This window comes from Apium graveolens, chromosome 4, assembly GCF_009905375.1.
Source record: "Apium graveolens cultivar Ventura chromosome 4, ASM990537v1, whole genome shotgun sequence".
NCBI classification, from domain to species: Eukaryota; Viridiplantae; Streptophyta; class Magnoliopsida; order Apiales; family Apiaceae; genus Apium; species Apium graveolens.
The window spans coordinates 304291903-304313444 of record NC_133650.1 but is presented as its reverse complement, the minus strand read 5'-3'; the positions used below and the strand labels follow the sequence as shown (position 1 = coordinate 304313444).

Genomic DNA, 21542 nt, shown 5'->3' with positions numbered 1-21542 from the left:
ATAATAATATCAGATGCCACAGAAAAAGCATATACATCATCAACCTCAATACTCCCACGATCCAATAATTTCACGTTATGGACATAATTCATTGAGATCTCATAATTTTCAGGTACCTTTACTCCTGTGGAAGCATTTGCCACTTCTGGGGCATGTGCCACTTCTGGGGTAACATTCTCTTCTAGAGGCAATCCCACGTCTGGGAGTTTTGTTACAGCCACTTCAGGGACTTTAACCTCTTCAGGAGGAAATACCACTTCTGGGGTATTTTCTGAAACTTTTGCCACTACTGGGGCAATTCCAATCAATTTCCGTTTTCGTGGTACAATATCTTTTGCACCTATAGGTCTACCACGCTTCTGGCGTGGCTTTGAATCACCAATCAATTCTTCAGGAATTGATTTCTTAGTAGGGATTTCAACTCATTCCGGAGCATTAACAGCAGGTATATGTGACCTTATAATATGTCTAGGGTCACTAAAGGCATCCGACATTTGATTAGAAATATTTTGCATATGAATAATTCTTTGAACTTCAGATTCACATTTATTAGTACGTGAATCAATAGAATTTAATCCTGATGCATTCCATGATATTTCGGAATTTAATTTATGCAAATCATTATCTCCCCATAATTTAGGGAACATGGATTCATCAAAATGACAATCAGCATAGCGAGCAGTAAAAACATCACCAGTTAATGGTTCTAGATATCTTATAATAGATGGAGAATCAAAACCAACATATATACCAATTCTTCTTTGAGGTCCCGTTTTATTTCTTTGTGGTGGTGATATAGGAACATACACAACACAACCAAATACTTTTAAATGAGATATATTAAGTACTTGACCAAGAACTAATTTTTGAGGGGATTGCTTGTGGTAAGTAGAAGGCCTTATTCTAATTATATTTGCAGCATGAAGTATTGCATGACCCCAAACAAATATAGGTAACTTTGCCCTTAGGAGTAAGGGACGGGTAATAAGTTGAATTCTTTTAATTAAGGATTCTGCTAAACCATTTTGTGTATGTACGTGAGCCACCGGGTGTTCGACTGAGATTCCTATTGACATACAATATTCATTAAAAGTTGCAGATGTAAATTCAGCAGCATTATATAGTCGGATTGATTTAATGGGATGGTCAGGAAATTGAGCTCGAAGTTTAATTATTTGGGCAAGTAATTTGGCAAAGGCTGTATTTCGGGTTGTTAGTAGACATACATCAGACCATCGAGTTGACACATCAATTAAAACCATAAAGTACCTAAATGGGCCAGAAGATGGATGAATAGGACCACAAATATCACCTTAAATTCTTTCTAAGAATTTCGGGGACTCGGTTTGAAGCTTAACTGGGGATGGTCGGACAATCAGTTTTCCTAAGGAACATGCTGAATAATGAAGTTCATCTTGGGATATTATCTTCTGAGTTTTAAGAGGATGTCCCACATAATTTTCAACGATACGACACATCATAGATACTCCTGGATGACCGAGTCTTTCGTGCCAAAGGGAAAGTAGTTTTGGGTCTATGACTTTGGGAATGTTGACACTATGAGATTCAAGAACTCGCATACTCGTAACATATAATCCTGAAGAAACCAAGTGGAATTTTTCTAGGACCCTTTTATCGTCAACGGTGTTTGAGGTGATGAGAAGATATTCTTTTTTATTCTCATTAGTAGTTTCAACGTGAAACCCATTAAGACGGATATCTTATAAACTCAGTAGGTTTCTAGTTGACTTGCTAGAGTATAGAGCCTCTTGTATGTGTATGTGTGTCTTATTTGGTAGAAGAAAACTAACTTTTCCAAAACCTTCTATTATATTTGATATACCCGATACCGTCCAGACATGTGAGTTGGTTTTAGTCAACTGTGAGAAGTATTTCTGACTCTGTAAAATAGTGTGTATGGTTGCGCAGTCAACAATGCATATATCTTCCTTCTCTATACATATATAAACGAAAAATATCTTTATTAAAAACACACCGAGTACATAGAACAACAACATGAAACAAGTACATAAAATGAGTACATAAGTAAAACACAAAGAAAATAAGTAAAGCAAGACAATACATATGAAGTCTAGTCGTCTAAACCATAATAAAGATTAGCACCAGTATCTATTTCATTTGAGGCCTTATTGACTGGTTCATTAACTAGATTATAATTAGCGAAGTTGGTTTCTACTCTCTTTCCATTATTCCTTTTGGATGATTCGTAGAGATCAACAAGATGTTTGGGTGTGCGATAAGTACGTTGCCAGTGCCCCTCAGATCCACACCTATGACAGATGCCTCAGTTCTCTCCTTCTTGGGGTGCCTTTCTTTTACTTGGCACTTCACGTTGCCATTTCTGGTGGCCAGAGTTGTAACCATCACGTTGCCACTTCAGGTGGCCAGAATGATATTGATTGTGAAACCGACCACGAAAATTTCCACGTCCACGGTTTCGTCCATAACCTCGTCCTCCTCTCTGCCCTTTCCCACGTTCATTCTTCAGGAATGACGTGTTATGTACTTCAGGTAACTAGACAGAGCCTGTGGGATGTATCTGATGATTTTTCATTAGCAACTCATTATTCTTTTCAGCCACAAGAAGGAGAGATGTCAGCTCGCCATATTTCTGAAAATTACGCTCCCTATATTGTTGAGCCAGGATCATAGTGTTGGGGTGAAAGGTTGAGAGGGTCTTTTCAATCATTTCAGCATCAGTAATATTTTCACCACATAAAATTAATTTTGAGCTTATCTTGAAAAGAGCAGAATTATATTCAGCTACAGATTTGAAATCTTGTAACCTCAAATTAATTCAGTCATATTGGGCAGATGGCAAGTGAACAAATTTCCGGTGATCAAATCTATCCTTGAGATTATTCCAAAGGGTGAGTGGATTTTTGATAGTGAGGTATTCAGATTTTAGATCTTCGTGGATGTGATGCCTAAGAAAGATAATCACTTTTGCATTTTGTTCAACAGTTGGGATTTTTTCCGGGTCAATAGTATCTTTTAGGCCATTAGCACTAAAGTGTAATTCCGCATCAAGGACCCATGACAAATAATTATTCCCCGAAACATCCAAGGCAACAAACTCTAATATTGTAAGATTCGCCATTCTGAATAGATTTTAAATAAGATATAATATGTCACATAATATTTAAACAGGCAAGTTGAAATAATAACTTTATACAAAAGTTACGATGGTATAGCCGACCAGAAAACTTTTGATTATTACTTGACAGCAGCACCATCTTTATAGTAGTATTACTTGACGGCAGAGCCATCTTTATATTACTTGACGGCATAGCCATCTTTATAGATTTTAATCGGTAACATAATTATGTAATAATATTTAGAAGAAAATGAGGAAAAGAAAACGTACCTCTTTTATGAAATAGTTTTAGTTGATAGAGATTCATGGGTCAGAATAAGTCGCAACTCTTTCGAGAATAAAACTTCAGTTGGTAGAGACTTGTGCTGATAACGTGTTATAAACCTTTGTTATAAACCTTGATTGAAAATATTAGTTATGTTTAATGTAGAGGAAGTATAGGAGAATAGAAGATGGAGAGAAAATTGTGTTTCATTTCATTAGCTAAATGAGCTATTTATAGTAGTTGGTTTACAAGGCTTACTAAGTAAGTTATTCAAATTTTTTTCATTAAGTATTACAAAACTTCCTCAATAAGTTTAAGTTTTACGAGTCTTCCTCGATAAGCTTTACAAGTCTTCATGTGTAAGATTTGAGAGACTTGGTCGATACGCTTTCATAATCACTTTATTTTTATTCAAATATTTTAACAAAACTAAATACTACTAGCTCTCTCTGGATATCCAGAGTTGTCTTGTCTATATGGCAAGTTTATAAATTATTAATCATTCATATTTCATTCAATCATCTTTCCATCATTTTACGTTTGCAGACTGTTGATTCAATTTGTTCATTATGTTTTCTAATCCAATGAATTTGGAAGAAATGTACGCTCGGTTGGCATTGGAAGATGAAGGAGGGGAAGGAATTATTGTAGGGGGGACAGAGAATGGAGTACAGGAGAAAACATTAGTGTTGATTGAGAGGTTTCTGAGTGAGAAAAACATTAATTTTCAAGCAATGCAAAATGTGCTGGCATCAATTTGGAGACCAAAAGAGGGGATGGAAATCCATGACCTAGGTGGACAGAGGTACTCGTTCGTGTTTTTTCATGTTCTCGATTTACAGAAGGTTGTTGAAGGAGGGCCACGGACATTTGAACAAAATCTGTTACTGCACCACAAGCTAGAGGCCAATGAAGATGCACACCTGGTGAGGTTAAATCGAATGGATATATGGGTTCAGATTTATGACTTGCCTACTGGGATGCTATCAGAGAGGATATTGAAGAGTATAGGAGATTATATAGGAGTGTTTATTAAAACAGATTCTTAGAATGTTAAAGGTGGATGGAAATTGTTTGTACGTATTAGAGTGACAATGGATGTTGATAAGCCTCTTAAAAGGAAAATGAAGATTAAGAGAGAGGGGGGGGTACTTGGACATGGATAAACTTCAAATATGAGCGTTGGAGTACGTTCTGTTTTGTGTGTGGACTCTTGGGGCACTCAGATCGTGATTGTGGAATTGTATATGATAATCCGGATAAAATAATAGAAAGAGCCTATGGTACATGGCTCAGGGCACCGATGAAAGCAGGTAGAAATCAAAATATTGGGGCAAGGTGGTTGAGGAATGGACCAGATGGGGGTTATGCCTGGAGTTCGAATTCCGGTGGAGCTTCAAACTCGAACAATGGGGAACAAACACAGAAAACAGGTGAGAGATTCATGGAAGTGGATGGACAGATTACCGAAATTTCAGGAGAGAGTGGTGCAATCTGTTTTGCTAATAAACAGCAGGGAAACAAAATACAGGACGTGAAGGCAACAATTACGGAGGATGTAACATTGGGCGGGAATTTAACAATAGAAGATAATGTTGTGATTGATTCAAAACGTAAACGGCTGAATGAGGAGTCAAACAAAGGACATGATGGGCTTGTTAATAAGATAGATGGGCCAAAAAACTTGATAGAGGCGGGACCTGGTTTCCAGGCCCGCCTACAACAATGAGTCTATTAGCGTGGAATTGTCGTGGGCTGGGTAAACCACGGACAATTCATTTTCTAAAGGAGCTTACCCAACAAATAAAACCTAATATAATTTTCTTGTCAGAAACATTAGCAAAACATAGTAGAATAATTGAAGTTTGTAAGGCTCTTAATTATGCAGATTGTTGGTCAGTAGATGCTCAGGGTCATAGCGGGGGGCTTGCCTTGTTATGGAAGAATGAGGGGGGTTGTGTTGTTACTGGTAGTACTAAGCACTATGTTGATTTTGAGGTTGCTAATGATCATGTAGGTCGGTGGAGGTATACGGGATTTTACGTGTGTCCGGAAAGAGGAAGGAGACATGAATCATGGGAGTTAATAAGAGATTTAGCAAGAAAGTCCAATCTTCCGTGGTGCATCATTGGCGACTTTAATGATATGATGAGTGCAGATGAGAAGCGAGGTGGTAGACCACAGCCATATAATCTTCTTCAAGGTTTTACAGAGGTTGTGGATGCTTGTGGATTGACAGATTTGGGTTTTATAGGGGAGAAGTATATGTGGGAGAAATCCAGAGGAAGTTGTAATTGGGTCCAGGAGAGGTTAGATAGAGGTCTGGCAACTCAAGACTGGTGTAATTTGTTCCCGCAAGCGGAAGTTCAAGTTCTGGAGGTTGCAACGTCGGATCATTTACCTCTATATTTGCAGTTAAATAAGAAAGTTTATAGGAGGAAAGAAAGAAGGTTTCGATTTGAGAACTCGTGGCTCAGAGAAAGTGAATGTGAGATTGTAGTAAAGAATGGATGGAACGAAGCAGTAGAGTTGGAGCTAATGGCAAAGATTAATTTTTGTGGGCTTAAATTACAAGAATGGGGTGGGGGAATTAGTTGTGAGTATAAAAAAAAAGGGCAGGAATATAGATATAGGCTGAGGAAGCTTCGATCTCGGAGGGACAGACAGGGTATCAATGAGTATAATGGGGTTAGATGGGAGTACATGAATTTGCTGGAAAAACAGGAAATATATTGGAAACAATGAGCGAAGAACTTTTGGTTAAGGGAAGGAGACTGTAATACAAGGTTTTTTCACAAATTCGCATCGGGTAGAAGGAAAAATAATGTGTTTCAACGTATTAAGGATGCGGATGGAGTATGGCAAGAATCAACAGAGGGAATTCATGGGGCAATTGAAGGGCACTTCTCTCAGCTGTTTGAATCAACGAATATAGATGGTAAGTTAACGGAAAGAGAAACCGTACAGCAGATTTCAGATATTGAAAATGAGGACCTAATAGCTCCTATAACGGTTGAGGAAGTTAAGAACACAGTATTTTCTATGCACCCGGACAAATCTCCTGGTCCGGACGGTTTTAATCCAGCGTTTTTTCGGTCATTTTGGAGTGTAGTAGGAGTGGATGTTGTTCGTTTCTGTCAGGTTTTTATGACTACGGGTACTCTTCGAGAAGGGGTAAATCACTCACTTGTTTGCTTGATACCGAAAGTTAAGACTCCTCAAACGTGTGCTGATCTCAGACCTATCTCTCTCTGTAATGTGTTGGCGAGAATATTGTCTAAAGTACTGTCAAACAGGTTGAAACAATGTCTCAAATCTATTGTGTCTGACAAGCAGAGTGCTTTTATAGAAGGACGATTACTTACTGACAATGCAATGCTGGCATTTGAAATAAACCACTACATGAAGAGACGAACACAAGGAAAAAATGGATTGGCTGCATTGAAAATTGACATTTCGAAGGCTTATGACAGGCTGGAATGAAACTTTATTCATGATATGATGAGGAGGTTTGGGTTTCACGAGTTATGGATGGATCGAATTATGAAATATATACGTTCAGTTTCGTATAGTTTTACACATAATGGGGAGGAATTTGGAAGAATAGTGCCTCAACGTGGTCTACGGCAAGGAGATCCCATAGCACCATACATCTACATACTGTGCGCGGAAGGCTTAAGTGCAATAATTAGAAGAAATGAGCAAGTTGGGATTATTCATGGATGTACAGTAGCAAGAGGAGCACCAACAATATCCCATCTTTTATTTGCGGATGACTGCTATTTTTTCTTCCAGGCAAATGCATCAGAGGCAAAGGTAATGAAAAGGATTTTGGAACGGTATGAACACATGTCTGGACATGAGGTGAATTTCAACAAATCAGTGGTGACTTTTTCACCTAATACTATGGCTGATACTAAACAGGAGGTGTGCCGAGAAATAGGAGTGAGAGAGGCTGATTTACCTGGTAAGTATCTGGGTTTGCCAATGCGGGTTGGGCATAATAAGGTGGCAGAGTTTGGTTTCCTAGTAGATCGTGTTGATCAAAAATTGCAGGGCTGGAGTAAGCAGTCAATTTTGAGGGCTGGAAAAGTAACACTCCTTAAGACAGCAGCACAATCTATACCAAACTTCTGGATGAATTTATTTTTGATCCCGAATGAAGTGTGTGATCGTATAGAGAAGAAGGTGAATGCTTTCTGGTGGGGTAAGAGTGGAACGAATGGATGAATTAAATGGCTATCCTGGGACAGATTATGTACAGTCAAGGAAGATGGTGGTTTGGGATTCAAGAAATTGAAGGATTTTAATGTGGCTATGCTAGCAAAACAGGCGTGACGTCTGATTAATGAAAGTAACACGTTGGTTAGTAAGTTCATGACAGCTCGATATTATCCCAAATCTGATTTTTTGAATGCTGTAGTTGGTTCGAATCCGAGTTATTTATGGAGAAGTATAATGGCAGCCCAAGGAACTGTTCAGCAAGGGATTCGTAGAAGAATTGGTAATGGAAAAACAACAAGGATCTGGAAAATACCTTGGTTGCCAGATGTGGATAATGGATACCTCATAACTGCGAATAATGAATATCTCCAAGATGCTTATGTTCATAACTGTTTAGATGAGACTAAAAAATGTTGGGATGAAGACATTCTCCAGGATATATTCAATGAAAGAGATAGGAAACTGATTCAACAAATTCCTATACCTTCGAGAGATCGAGAGGATTCTTGGTATTGGATGTTGGAAGACAAAGGGGAATTCACTGTGAGGAGTTGATAATGCACTTCTCATTATCCCCTGTGTTGAAGATCCGTTTAAACACATCCATGACAGTGTCTTGGTATTGGATGGTGGGACTTATTTGTTGGAGCCTGTGGTCAAGACGTAATAAATGGATATGGGAGAGGGTTAACACTTCTGCTTTTGGAATTAAAGCTATGGCTCTAAATTTAGTCACAGATTGGAGACGAGCTAAGCAGGAGAATAAGGTGATTTGTAACAGTGGTCATGGAAATGTAAAGACGTGGAGTAAACCTCCTGGAGGTTACTTTAAAATTAACATTGACGCAGCTTATCGACAAGGTGATGATCATATTGGCGTTGGATGTGTGGTAAGAGATGACTGTGGTCAGTTTGTTCGAGCTAGAACAAACATACTCCGAAGTACCAGACAAGTACGTGAAGCAGAAGCATGCAGTTTGAAAGATGCGTTAGAATGGATGAGCCAATTGAGGAGTACAAGATGTATTTTCGAATCGGATGCCAAGATACTGGTGGATGCATTGAAACATGAGAGGGGTAAATCAGTTTTTGATACTATTGTCGAAGAATGTAGTGATATAATTAGACACTTTGAGGATGTGTCATTTGTTTATGTGAGTCGATCTGCGAATAAAGTGGCCCATTTATTAGCACAAACTGCTTATTCTACGACATGTCCTATGGAGTGGCATTATACTGCTCCAGATTTTATCTCATGTAATCTTGCTTTGGAAGCAATTTAATATATGCAAGTACGATTTATTCAAAAAAAAAAAATATTTTAACAAAACTGAGAATTTTGAGGCTGATAATTTGAGTTTCATTATCATCTTATTGCCGGTCTGATACTCAATGGAAGCTCCACCTTCAGCAGCTCCTCTTCAATCAACTCCACCGATACAACCAAGTCCAATTGACATTAACTCTATTAAAACAAAGCTCCTCAAACAGAACATAACCCCAACTCCCAAAATCATCCACACTCTTACCAAGAAACACCGCCTCAAAACCCTCCGCAAAACCCATAAAAATCCAATCTTTAATCAAGAACCTGATCAAGAACTAGCCCATAAGGCCTATTTCCAAGAAATCAAGAAAGAGTACAAGAATTTCAAGAAAGAAACTGTTTTTGGGAAGCCTTGGGAGAGATTGGAGAGGAATGAATTGAGAGAGCTTTCGAGTTTCGGAGATGGGGAGAGTGTGGGAGAGAAGTTGAAGTTTGAGCATTTGAGAGAGTTGGGTGATTTTATTGAAGGTGAGAGGGAGAAGTTTAGGTGGCTATTGGATGATGATGTTGAAGAATTTGAAGATAAGGGGTGGGGATTGGTGGATGGGAGGAAGGAGAAGTGGGTGAGACCGAAGCGCCCCGAGGCGGAAGCTATGCGATTTCTTGTTGATAAGTATGTGTAGTTGTTTAGTGTGTTTTTATGTGTTTTTTTTGAGGTTTTGTGGTTGAATGTTTAGGATGTTTATTTTGGGTTATGGGTTGTGCTGGTATACGAAAATGTAGGTGCAATTCGGCGGGGTTAATAAAAATTTAATACGTTTTTCGGGTTGATAAGTGATGAAGTGTGAGTTTTTGATGGGTTGGTGTTGAATGTTTAGGATGTTAATTTTGGTTTATGGGTTGTGTTCGTAAATGAAAATGCAGGTGCAATTTGGTGGGGTAAATAAAATTTTAATAAGTTTTTTCGGGTTGATGAGTGATGAAATGTGTCTTTTTTTTATTGGTAAGTGTGCGCTTTGGCTGTTGCTAGTTCAATGTTTGTTAGAGGGATGAGGATGTTTCGGATTGGTGTGGTTCTAAAACTTACTGGAATAATTAGTTTATATTTGGGCTAATTGATTCGTTTGCTGTTATTATTAAGTTCTGCCTTTGTAAAATCGAGTCGGGTTCTGAGTGGTGTAAGACATTGCTACCTATACTGAATGTGTTGTTTGTTTTTCGTTATGATGCAGGCTAAGTGACATGAAGCTAACTGTGAAGGACTATAAATTTGGAAGGATGATGAAGCAATCAGAGTTACTTTTTACTGAACTACAGTTGGTTAAGATTTTGCAAATGCTTGGTGATAGAGGTCAGTGGAGTCATGCCTTATCTGTTGTGGAGTGGGTTTACAACTCCAAGGATCATAAACAATACAAGAGCAGGTATGTTTGTTTTTCCTTTTGCTAATCGTTTTAATTTGGTGTTATTTGTGGAGAAAGTTGTTTCCTTTATGATTAATGAATTAAATTAATGCATTTTGTAGATATGTATATACAAAACTGTTGGCAGTTCTTGGAAGGGCTAGAAGGCCTGATGATGCCCTTCAAATATTCAATCTGATGTGTGTAAGTAATATAATGATTACTTAGAAAATTGTGATCCTTATACGAAAGTGTTGGATTTTTCTTGACTCAATGTTATATAGGGAGACTACCACATATATCCTGACATGGCCTGTGATCCTTATACGAAAGTGTTGGATTTTTCTTGACTCAATGTTATATAGGGAGACTACCACATATATCCTGACATGGCCGCATATCACAGTATTGCGGTCACACTGGGTCAAGCTGGATATCTGAAGGATTTGGTAAGCATTGTTGAGCGTATGAAGCGAAAACCTTCGAGAAAAATAAAGAATATGAGGTGGAAGAACTGGGACCCTGTTAGGCAGCCGGATGTGGTTGTTTATAATGCTGTAAGATCTGTACTCCATGTTTTGATTTTTAAGAGTAATATTATTATTGAACATCTGATGATCCCTGGAATGGTGTGGACAGATACTTAATGCTTGTGTTACATCCCGACAATGGAAGGGTGTGTCTTGGGTGATTGAGGAGATGAGGAAGGGTGGTCTAAAACCCAATGGAGCAACTTTTGGACTTGCAATGGAGGTAAATTTATTATATGAAACCGGCCTACATACAATGTTTCACTGTGTTTCTCACTTTTTCTATTCTTAAAATTATCCTTTTTTTAAAGCAATTTCTTTTTGTGTAGATTCGACAATTGAAAAGTGTTGTAGTGTGTTTGTATGTTCGATTATTAAGCCAACTGTTGTAATGGTTTGTATATCCTTTTGAGCTGTTATAGTTATCAGATACTAATGAAAGATTTCAATTCGAATTATATAAAAATAAATAAAGTAACAAGCAAGGTTGTTGGGGTCCCATTTCAGTATGTTTGTCTTGGTATCCATATTATGACCCATGCATATTATTTAATCTTTAATTTATTAATTATGTAAGCAGAAGTAAGTATTACTTCAATTTAATTATCTAAAAAAAGTATTCCTTTAATTCAAGTATATTATGTTTAAATCTACAGTTGTAGTCAAGTCTTACAGGAATTGTTCATTGAAAGGTAATGCTGCAATCTAAGAAGTATGACCTGGTTCATGAGTACTTTTGGAAGATGAAGAGAAGCGGGGAAGCAATGAAAGCCCTTACGTATAAAGGTACTTACTCTTCTCCCTAACCCTCAAGTTAGTAGATGAATGGTGCATAAACCTCAATATAGTTAACTGTTGATCTTAGTTCTTGTTAGAGCCTTTAGGGAGGAAGGGAAAGTTAATGAAGCTGTTCAGGCGGTAAGAGAGATGGAACAAAGAGGATTGGTTGGCGCAGCTTTAGTATACTACGAGCTTGCGTGCTGCCTTTGCACAAATGGGAGGTGGCTAGAAGCTATGGAGGAGGTTGGTTCTCTTCCTTCACAATTCCGTCATATCTACTCTTTAGGTTGCTTAAGATACTATGATCAAATTACAACTGTCCTTGCAAACTAGTTTTGTTTTAGAAAGGCATCTCTTCTCTTTCTACGGTAGTATATAATTTTACAGTTCTTTTACTTCATTAGTAGGAACTGCTAAAATCCTCTTTTGAAAATGCCTAGAATGCAGTTTAATCACGATCAGGTTCATCATCCTTGTAAATTGCAATATATATGTGCTCGCTCGCTCTCAAACACAGACAGTCACATAAAAATGAACATGCATCACAGTTATGCCATCCCCAGTTTATATTGTCCTGTGTTCAATTTAAATTCTAAAAATAAAATTTAGGCAAGACTAGTACTTAAATGGTTAGCTTATGAATTAATATAGAGTTATTATATTTCACCAATTCAATAACCTCTCCGTGATGTATGCCTGCAGATTGAGAAGCTTAAAAAACTTCCCCGTACCAAATCGTTGGAGGTTACTTTCACTGGCATGATTTTGTCCGCCAAGGATGGTGGATATATTGATCATTGCATATGTATCTTTGAGCGCAGTAAAGAGCATTGTGATCCTGGGATTGGGATCATAAATGCCATGCTGAAAATTTATGGCCAGAATGATATGTTTTTAGAGGCTAGAGAATTATTTGAAAATATTACGAGGACTGTTCCTGGTTCTGATGCTTGCCCAAGTAACCATAGTTCCTTTTTAAAACCGGACACATACGCTTATTCTGCTATGCTTGAAGCTTCTGCTGCTGCTCTTCAGTGGGAATATTTTGAGAATGTCTACAAGGAGATGGTCCTGTGTGGTTATCAGCTTGATCAAAACAAACACGCACACCTACTTGTAAAAGCATCCAGAAATGGGAAGGTAATTTTTAAAGCTTCCTCGTCTAAGGCTTTTGTTAGATGCTTATGGACTTTATTGTCTCCTTGAATAAAATGAAGTCTGACTGTTGGATATAAGTGTACCATTTATTCGTCGGGCATTCTGGCTTCTCGTTGTCAATCTCTTTAAAGCTGGACCAAATCATTTAATAGATATAGGATTTTTTTTTAATAATAAAAAGAGAGGATGTAAACCTGCAATATAATTTTCCTACATACATGCAACTTATAACTATTACAATTTTCTTTAGGTCAACACTTAACAGCAAAGAGACTTATTTGAAAGGGAGTCAACAGTTTATTTGAATAGGAGCAATCTTAAGTGTCCTGGCAATAAAAGCAATAACTTTTTTGCAGTAAAATTTCCAGATGAGCTATACTTAAAAAAGAGATGCAGATACCGAAGAATTTAATTGCCTCTCTCTTTCATATTATTAACAATTCTAGTTTTTGTTGCAGTGTGATTTACTGGAACATGCATTTGACACTATTCTGGGGGCTGGTGAAATTCCTCATCTCTCATTCTTCACTGAAATGGTATGTCAAGCCTCAGCTCAACGTGATTATGAACGAGCTGTTGCCATTGTCAACACCTTGGCGTATGCTCCATTTCAAGTTAGTGAGATGCAATGGAAGCGCCTCTTTGAAGATAATGTTGAAAGGATTAACGAGGATATTTTAAAGGAACTATTTGACTCCCTCTGCCATCATGAGTTAACAGAAGAAGTGTCCGTCTCAAATTTGATAAGGGTATTGCAATTTCTTTGCGGAACGAGTAATGCAACAAGCAACTTAAATTTTGTACGTCATGGTGAAGAAACCATAAGTGAATCACTTCCAGAGGATTATAGAAATAGATTTAAGGTTGATGTAAATGATAATGCAGTCACCAGTGATGTACCTAGTGATGATATAGAAGAATCTACTGATCCGGAACTTGTGCCTGAACATAAGAATGTTGGTTTTCAATGCAACGGAATGGATAAACACAATACGGTTGATGCTTCCTCTGATTTTGCTTATGGAGAAAATGTTGATACACTTTTGGACAAAAACTCCAAAAGCGAAGAACTTGGGGACTCTAATCTTTATCACATGTTGGATCATAACTTTCCAGAGACAGAATTTGGCGACTCTCAAAGATCAGATGTGCCTTCAGCAAATGAAATACTACAAAAATGGAAGGAGAGCAGAAAAAAAGATGGTATTTTATTCTCCTTTCAGCTATTTGACCAAGTGTGATTGGGGGTAACAACATTGACATCGGGAGAGAAGAGTATTAGAAAGAAGGAGATTATAGCTGGAGGTAGAGACGGCGGTAAAAGAAGAAGATTTTCCGATGGTGAGGTCACCAGAGAATATGACCGGGGAAGAAGACGATGAACAGAAAGAGTTGGGGGGGGGGGGTTGTTATAAATGAGCAGTGGTACCGTGAAATCTGGGGGTGATACGTGGTCAAGATCATTTGTAATGGCATTTGAATGAATGAATGTGATTATGAAAATAGCAGCGGTACCATGAAATCTGGGGGTGGATAACATTTAATTTTTATATTGTGAGTTGATTATCCAGTTTTGTTGTCTCATTCGTTATGCCTGGTGTTCTTTACTCGTATATTCATTTTTATTCATAATGTCATCATCTTAATCCTGTTCAGTTATATTGTCATCATAATTAGCATTTAGTTTTTGTTCAGCTCGTGTATTGCTCCGTATCCCTATATGAGCTTATAGGGTATAAAAAACCTGGTTAGGATCCAACCTGGACCTAAAGGGGTATCAGGTTCAATCGATAGATCAAGACTCCCCTCTCCCAGAATAATTAAGTGGAGAGACCAGGCCCGGAGCCAACCCATGACCCAGGTCATCTCCCAACCTGGATCCATCCCGGGACATGGATCACCTGCCTACCAGGGTCAAACCCATGACCTGGATCACCTGCCTACCTGGATCCGGACCAGGACCAAGATCACCATGAGGGGGGTCTCAGCTAGCACATGCACATTCCACAACCCGCCAAGGAAGGGTACGTGGACACGTGACGGTGACAGCTATCAACAACCAACATACCAGACAAGTACGACGCGTGTCAGAAGGCCGTTAGGACACCCTGAAGGTGGTCCTCCCCTGGATACGTGTAAGCAATCCACCCAAGTCAGGCATCCTCTGCCCCCAAGATCCAACGACCCTGATTTAGAGGTAACAACCCATAAACCCTACCTTTGAGCAATATATACCCCGAGGATGAAGGGTTTAGGGGTTAGAAAAATATTCACACTTTGGCACACTCACTCTCACACATCCATATATACACACAACAACCTCTCTATCACATACATACATCTTCATCTTCTCCAAAACCCTATTCTTATTCTTACACCGGAGGCGCCGTGGGAGCCAAACCCCCTTTCCGGTGTTGTTTTGCAGATACCCAACCAGCAGCTACACCTCATTCATACCCAGAAGGTCCAGGAACGGCATCGGACGGAGCCGCCCGCTCACCGGAGTTATCATTTGGCGCTAGAAGGAGGAGGCTCCATCCTTGGGTCTCGGTGCCCCTGGATTCACCTTCATCAGCAAACTCTGAAGAGAGTCCACATCTTAAACCTGTAAGAACAAAAGCAACCATACCCTCTCTTGAATATGAATGTTCATTTTAGCCGCGTTTGTGTGAGCTCATCACTTTAGGCCACGTTTGTGTGAGCCCGCTCTCGTTTGTTAATCTTGATTGTTTGGAGTTTGATAATCTTGATAGTCTTGAAGCCTGGAGTTTGATAGTTTTGATAGTTTTAAAACCCAGATCTGCTTTAGTTTGCATATTGTCTTTATGTTCTAGAGCCTGCTGTTCTTGTTCAGTAGTATTATTAGCAAAACCCAGAAAGTTTGTTTGGTGTTATCCTGGAATTTTTTTGTAATCTTCAAAAAAACAACCTTAGATCCACATTTTTAGCCTCAAATCTTGGTCAGTTGTTTGTACAATTGTGGTAATGGCAAGAGCATGAAAAAGTACGGTTGGTAGACCCTCCGCCAGTACCCAGGTCCAGGATCAGAACCTGGGGGAGACCGAGAGACCCTCCAGGAACAACCATTGACGCAACACACCCCGGTCTTGGAAAGGCTAGTAACACCCCAGGATGCCAGAAATGTCATAGAACTCAATCAGTATAAGTACACCAATGTTCCAGTCGCAGAGGAGCATATGGCCAACTTAACAAGCCATGAACTGGCTGAAGCAATCAGACTCTACCGAGATGAACAAGCCTGGGCTCAGATAGAATATGAGCAAGATGAGGAGCAAGAAGAGTCCAGGGATTCTCAGCAATCTAGGAGATCTGTCTTCGACCGAATCGGAATAAAGGCAAAAAAGAATAAAAAGAACCTAGTAAGAAGGAGACAGAAGCAACCAGAAAGAAAAAATTGGAAGAAATGAGGGAACAGATAAGAAGAGAAGAAGAGGCAAAGCTTGAGCAAAAAATTCAGAAAAGAATGCAGTTCGAAGAGGAGAGGCTCTTGGCTAAAACAAAAGGCAAAAGAACTCGGAGGGACCCTACCCCCGAGCTCATTTCTGACGACGAAGAGGAGGGGCAGAAGGACCTGAAAGACATGATTTATGAGCTCCAGAGAAAAATGGAAAAAGATTCCGGGTTGGAAGTTGGGGAGACTCTCACACCCTTCAGTCACTCCCTAGAAGCCATCCCTCGACAGAAAAATCTCAAGCATTACAACTTTGACTCTTTCGATGGATTGGGGGATCCGGAAGAGCATCTCAATTACTTCGAACAGATAGCTTAGATATATAACGACAACGACCTAACCAAATCCAGATTCTTCGCCTCGACCCTCAAAGGGGGGGCTCAAAGATGGTTCAGCGGGATCCCATCAAGAAGCATTCACTCCTGGAAAGAGTTCAGGGGAGCCTTCCTTAGAAGATTCAGAGCCAATAAGACACATAAAATGCACATGTGTCACCTGGAAACAATCCGCCAATATGATAATGAAGCGCTCTCAACTTATATGCGGAGATTCCAGGAAGCCATCAACAAAGTCTCGAATCTTGATGAGAGGGAGGCTCTAAGCATATTTCGAAGGAACCTGGATCCGGAATACAATGAGAGGTATATTGTAGAGCTAATAAACAAAGAGCCACAAAGCCTAGCTGCTGCCTACTCTATGGCAGCCAGGTTCATAAAGGAGACATATGTCCTTCAAGCAATGAGAATGACTCGGAATGGAGGATCCAGGAACAAAACTTCTGATGACTGACCGAAAGGGGGTTACCATCAGGAGAAAAATTTCAAACAAAGCCACCAAGCCCAGCAGACCAATGTTGTGCAAAATACCCCGATATTTCAAAGACTGGGTCATAAGACAGAATCTAAAAGCGATCCCGGTCCACCTAGGCAAGCCAGAGAGCCTAGGCAAGAGCCAGACTGGACACCACTAAACAGGACCCGACAAGAAATACTGAAGGAGATCAAGGGAAAGCCATTTTATTACCCACCAAAGCCCATGCAGACTCCCCCAGAGAGTAGGCCTTACAACAGGCACTGCGACTATCATCAAACCCATGGGCACAAAACTGAAAATTGTCTCTCCCTCAAATACTTCATTGAAGACCAAGTTAAAAAGGGCAACTTAAATCAGTACATCTCCCGGGAGGCAAATCAGAAAGAAGAAAGGCAAAGGAAAGGAAAGAATGTAGTAAATGTGGTCCTAGGAGGGTCGCACTCTCCCCCTAGGAGCCCAGGCTCAGGAGATGAAGTACTCTCCATCCAATCCTACCCGGAGATGCTGATCTCATTCAACAGCAAAGATTATGAAGGGGTCAACCCGAACCACAATGTAGTGACACTTGACATCTTTGATAATGAAGTAAGAAGGATGCTGATAGACAATGGATCTTCAGTAAACATACTTTTCAAGCATACCATGGACCGGATGAAGCTTGGGAGCGTACGCTCCAATGAATGCCGATAGGACCCTCTGTATGGGTTAGGGAACAACTTGGTCCCGATCCAGGGAACCTTATACTTGCCAGTGATATTTGGATCAGCCCCGAAGCAAGTAACCCATGTGATAAAATTCTACGTGATCAACACTCCCTCATCCTACAACGGCATAATCGGGCGCTCAGCCCTGACCAGGATCCAAGCAATCACCTCCATATCACACCTGAAAATAAAATTCCCAACACCAATCGGGGTAGGAGAAATCAAGGGAGACGATGAGATCGCGGAAAGATGTTATAACCAAGCTCTGGTAATGGCGGAAACTCATCAAGATAACAAGAGGAAGGCCGCAGTACTTCAAAAACATAAAAATATTAAGAAACATTGCCCCCACTCAAGGGATGATGCGAGAAAAGAAGTCCAGATCATAGAATCCCTCCCAGATCCAAAAGCAACCAAACCAAGCTCAAAAGAGCAAAAAAGCAACCAAGTCACAGCAGAGATTGAATTAAGCCTAGGCCTTGGCCAGACCAATCCTACTGTGCAAGCAACCAACCCTGAAACAAGTGAAGTAGGGGAAAGCAACCAAAAAGAGATGACAGCCCAGGGTCAGATCTATATGAAGAAGAATGCAAACGCCCGAATCCAGCAGTTGGTATCAAATATGGATCACTCCCATATAGAGGCCGCTGTAGAAACGGAAACAATTCTGATCAATGCAAGCGAACCTTCTAAGAAGGTAAAGAGAGGATCTGGACTCGAGGCTAACTTTAGAAAAGACCTGGTATCACTACTCCAAGGGTACTCTGATATATTTGCTTGGACCCCAAGAGACATGCCCGGGTTGGATGAATCCATAGCAATGCACAACTTGGACGTCAACCCCGAGAGGAAACCAGTCAAGCAAAAGAGAAGAAATTTTGCCCCAGAAAGGCAGAAAACAATAGATGAAGAAATTGAGAAACTACTCAAAGCTGGGATAATATGCGAAGTCAAGTACCCGGAATGGTTGGCAAATGTTGTGATGGTGAAAAAGGCAAACGGGAAATGGAGAATGTGTATCGACTACACCGACTTGAACAGTGCATGCCCCAAAGACCCCTACCCCTTGCCAAATATTGATCAATTGATCGACGTAACATGCAGGCACATAATGCTGAGTTTCATGGACGCCTACTAGGGGTATAACCAGATAAAGATGAATCCAAAGGATATCCTAAAGACATCCTTCATCACCCACAGGGCGGTCTATGCCTACGTGATGCTGCCTTTTGGATTGACTAACGCGGGAACAACCTACCAGAGGGCAATGAATAAAATCTTCAAAGACCAGATTGGAAGGAACCTGGAATCCCATGTTGACGACATGATTGCAAAGTCCACAAGCATCCCCGGTCACATAGGAGACCTAAGGGAATGCTTTGACAACTTGAAAAAATACTCACTCAGGCTCAATCCAGAAAAGTGCACATTCGGAGTAGGGGCAGGAAAATTTCTTGGATTCATGATAAGCAACCGGGGAATTGAAGCCAACTTAGAAAAAATAAAGCAATCCAGGAGATGAAACCTCCCAGAACACAAAAAGATGTGCAGAAGCTAGCAAGGTCACTGGCAGCACTCAGAAGATTTATCTCAAATCTAGCCGAGAGATGCCTACCGTTCTTTGACCTTTTAAAAGGAGCAACCAACAAGAAAGAAGTTAATTGGAGCCCGGAATGCCAAAGCGCATTTGAAGAAATTAAAAGGTACCTCTCTCAACCCCCTATGTTAACCAAAGCCCAACCCAGGGAGCCCCTATCCCTTTACCTATCAGCAGGGGCCCTGGCAGTTGGAGCAGCCCTGATCAGGGAAGAAAATGGCAAACAACAACCAGTTTATTATGTGAGCCAAGTGCTAAAAGATGCAGAGACCCGATACCCAAGACTGGAAAAGTTTGCTTTTGCCTTGGTCACAGCATCAAGGAAGCTCAGACACTACTTCCAGGGAAGGGAGATACGGGTGGTAACTAACCAACCCTTAAGGAAGATAATACACAAACCGGATATCTCAGGAAGGTTGGTAAATTGGGCGGTTGAGCTAAGTCAATTCAATTTGAGTTTCATCCCAAGAACAACAATCAAAGCCCAGGCTCTAGCTGATTTCATCATAGAATGCAATTTCCCAGAAGAAGAGCCCGTGCCCATGAGAATTGACCTTCAGAGAAACATCGATCAAGACATAGGAGCCTGGGCTCTCAAAGTTGATGGTTCCTCAACAAATAAAATATTAGGAGCCGAGCTCATCCTAAAGAGCCCTGAAGGATTCACAATCCAAACAACAATCTCCTTTGGCTTTTCAGCAACAAACAACCGAGTCGCTGTAGATTTTTAGATCCTGGATCCTGAGGGTTTTGGCTAGCTTCAATCCTGCTATCAGGGCCTCATATTCCACTACTCGCCGTTTGTTTGCTTTACTACGATCTACGAGTCGCTGTAGATTTTTAGATCCTGGATCCTGAGGGTTTTGGCTAGCTTCAATCCTGCTATCAGGGCCTCATATTCCACTTAGCCAAGGATCCAGTTCTAGCCAAGTACCAGGCCCTGGTCCAAAACTACCTCGCCTTGATACCAAAAACACAAGTAATTCAAATCTGCATAGAGGAGAATTCAGAGGCTGATACACTATCCAAACTTGTTCAAAATTCATCAGACCTGGATTGCTCCGTCTACTTCGAAGAATTACAGAGACTAAGCATAGAGTCTGAAGAGGTCATGGAAATAGACAACAACTCGAATTGGATGACTCCATTTATCAAATACTTGGAGAAGGGAGAGCTCCCGGAAGATAAAGGGAAGGCTCAAAGGCTAAAAGCCAAGGCAGCAAAATTTTTTATTGAAAAAGGAGTACTCTATTGCCGGACCTTCTCATCTCCAATCCTAAAGTGCATCGGCCCAGGGGAGGCACTGTACTGTCTGATGGAAGTTCATGAAGGAATATGCAGGGATCATATATCCGCAAAGGCCCTAGCTCACAAGATCATAAGACAAGGGTACTACTGGCCAACTATTCACCAGGATGCAATAGATTTTGTGAAAAAATGCAAAGAATGCCAAATCTTCAGTATTGTCATCCGGATGAGCCCGGTCCAACCCTCTTCAGTCTTGTCACCAATCCCATTTGCTGTATGGGGCATTGATATCATGGGACCCTTCCCCAGGGCCAAAGGAGACCTCAGATACTTGCTAGTATCCATCGATTACATGACCAAATGGGTAGAAGTAAAGGCCATGAGAACGATAAATAAGCAAGACTGCATCAAATTCATGGACAACATCTTGATGAGGTTCGGGATCCCCAGAGTACTGGTCTCGGATAATGGGCCACAGTTCATTGGATCGGAATTTGAATCCTACCTCCAAGAGCGGGATATCCGGCACAAGAAATCATCTATAGCCTACCCTCAAGGGAATGGCCAAGTTGAAGTAACCAATCAAATACTTCTCTGGGGGATCGAGAAGAGGCTCAGGGAAAGCAAAACCAAATGGCCAGAAGAGCTGCCTAATGTACTCTGGGCATATAGAACAAGCCCCCAAACAAGCAAATGAGAAATCCCCTTCAAACTGGCTTATGGAACTGAAGCTATGCTACCAATCGAAGTAGGATCCCCCTCCCATCGAGCAATCAATTTTGATGAAATAGCAAATAAGGAGGGGCTCAGAACAAATATTGAGCTAATTGATGAAGTCCGAGACCTGGTGGTGGCAAGGATGGAGAAGTACAAGGAAAAAACTAAAGAGCACTTCAGCAAGAAGTCCCGGGTCAAAAACTTCCAAGTTGGAGACCTGGTTCTTCGAGACACGGATGCCTCAGA

At 40.4% G+C, this 21542-nt stretch overlaps 3 protein-coding genes across 3 annotated transcripts; all 3 read left to right on the top strand.

The window, feature by feature from the left end:
• The first annotated feature begins 5108 nt into the window (after window positions 1-5108).
• LOC141719998 (uncharacterized) lies at window positions 5109-6866 on the top strand. The gene is made up of 2 exons (XM_074522360.1): window positions 5109-6071; window positions 6228-6866. Exons 1-2 carry the CDS (start codon window positions 5109-5111, stop codon window positions 6864-6866), a joined length of 1602 nt encoding a protein of 533 aa, XP_074378461.1.
• Window positions 6867-8212: 1346 nt separating this feature from the next.
• LOC141719997 (uncharacterized) lies at window positions 8213-8890 on the top strand. The gene has a single exon (XM_074522359.1). The coding sequence runs from the start codon at window positions 8213-8215 to the stop codon at window positions 8888-8890; it is 678 nt and encodes a 225-aa protein (XP_074378460.1).
• Window positions 8891-8946: 56 nt separating this feature from the next.
• LOC141721497 (pentatricopeptide repeat-containing protein At5g67570, chloroplastic) lies at window positions 8947-14399 on the top strand. Its single transcript, XM_074524439.1, has 9 exons — window positions 8947-9547; window positions 10107-10298; window positions 10400-10481; window positions 10643-10834; window positions 10917-11030; window positions 11500-11593; window positions 11673-11830; window positions 12290-12727; window positions 13204-14399. Exons 1-9 carry the CDS (start codon window positions 9000-9002, stop codon window positions 13984-13986), a joined length of 2601 nt encoding a protein of 866 aa, XP_074380540.1. The 5' UTR covers window positions 8947-8999; the 3' UTR covers window positions 13987-14399.
• The last annotated feature ends 7143 nt before the right edge of the window (window positions 14400-21542 follow it).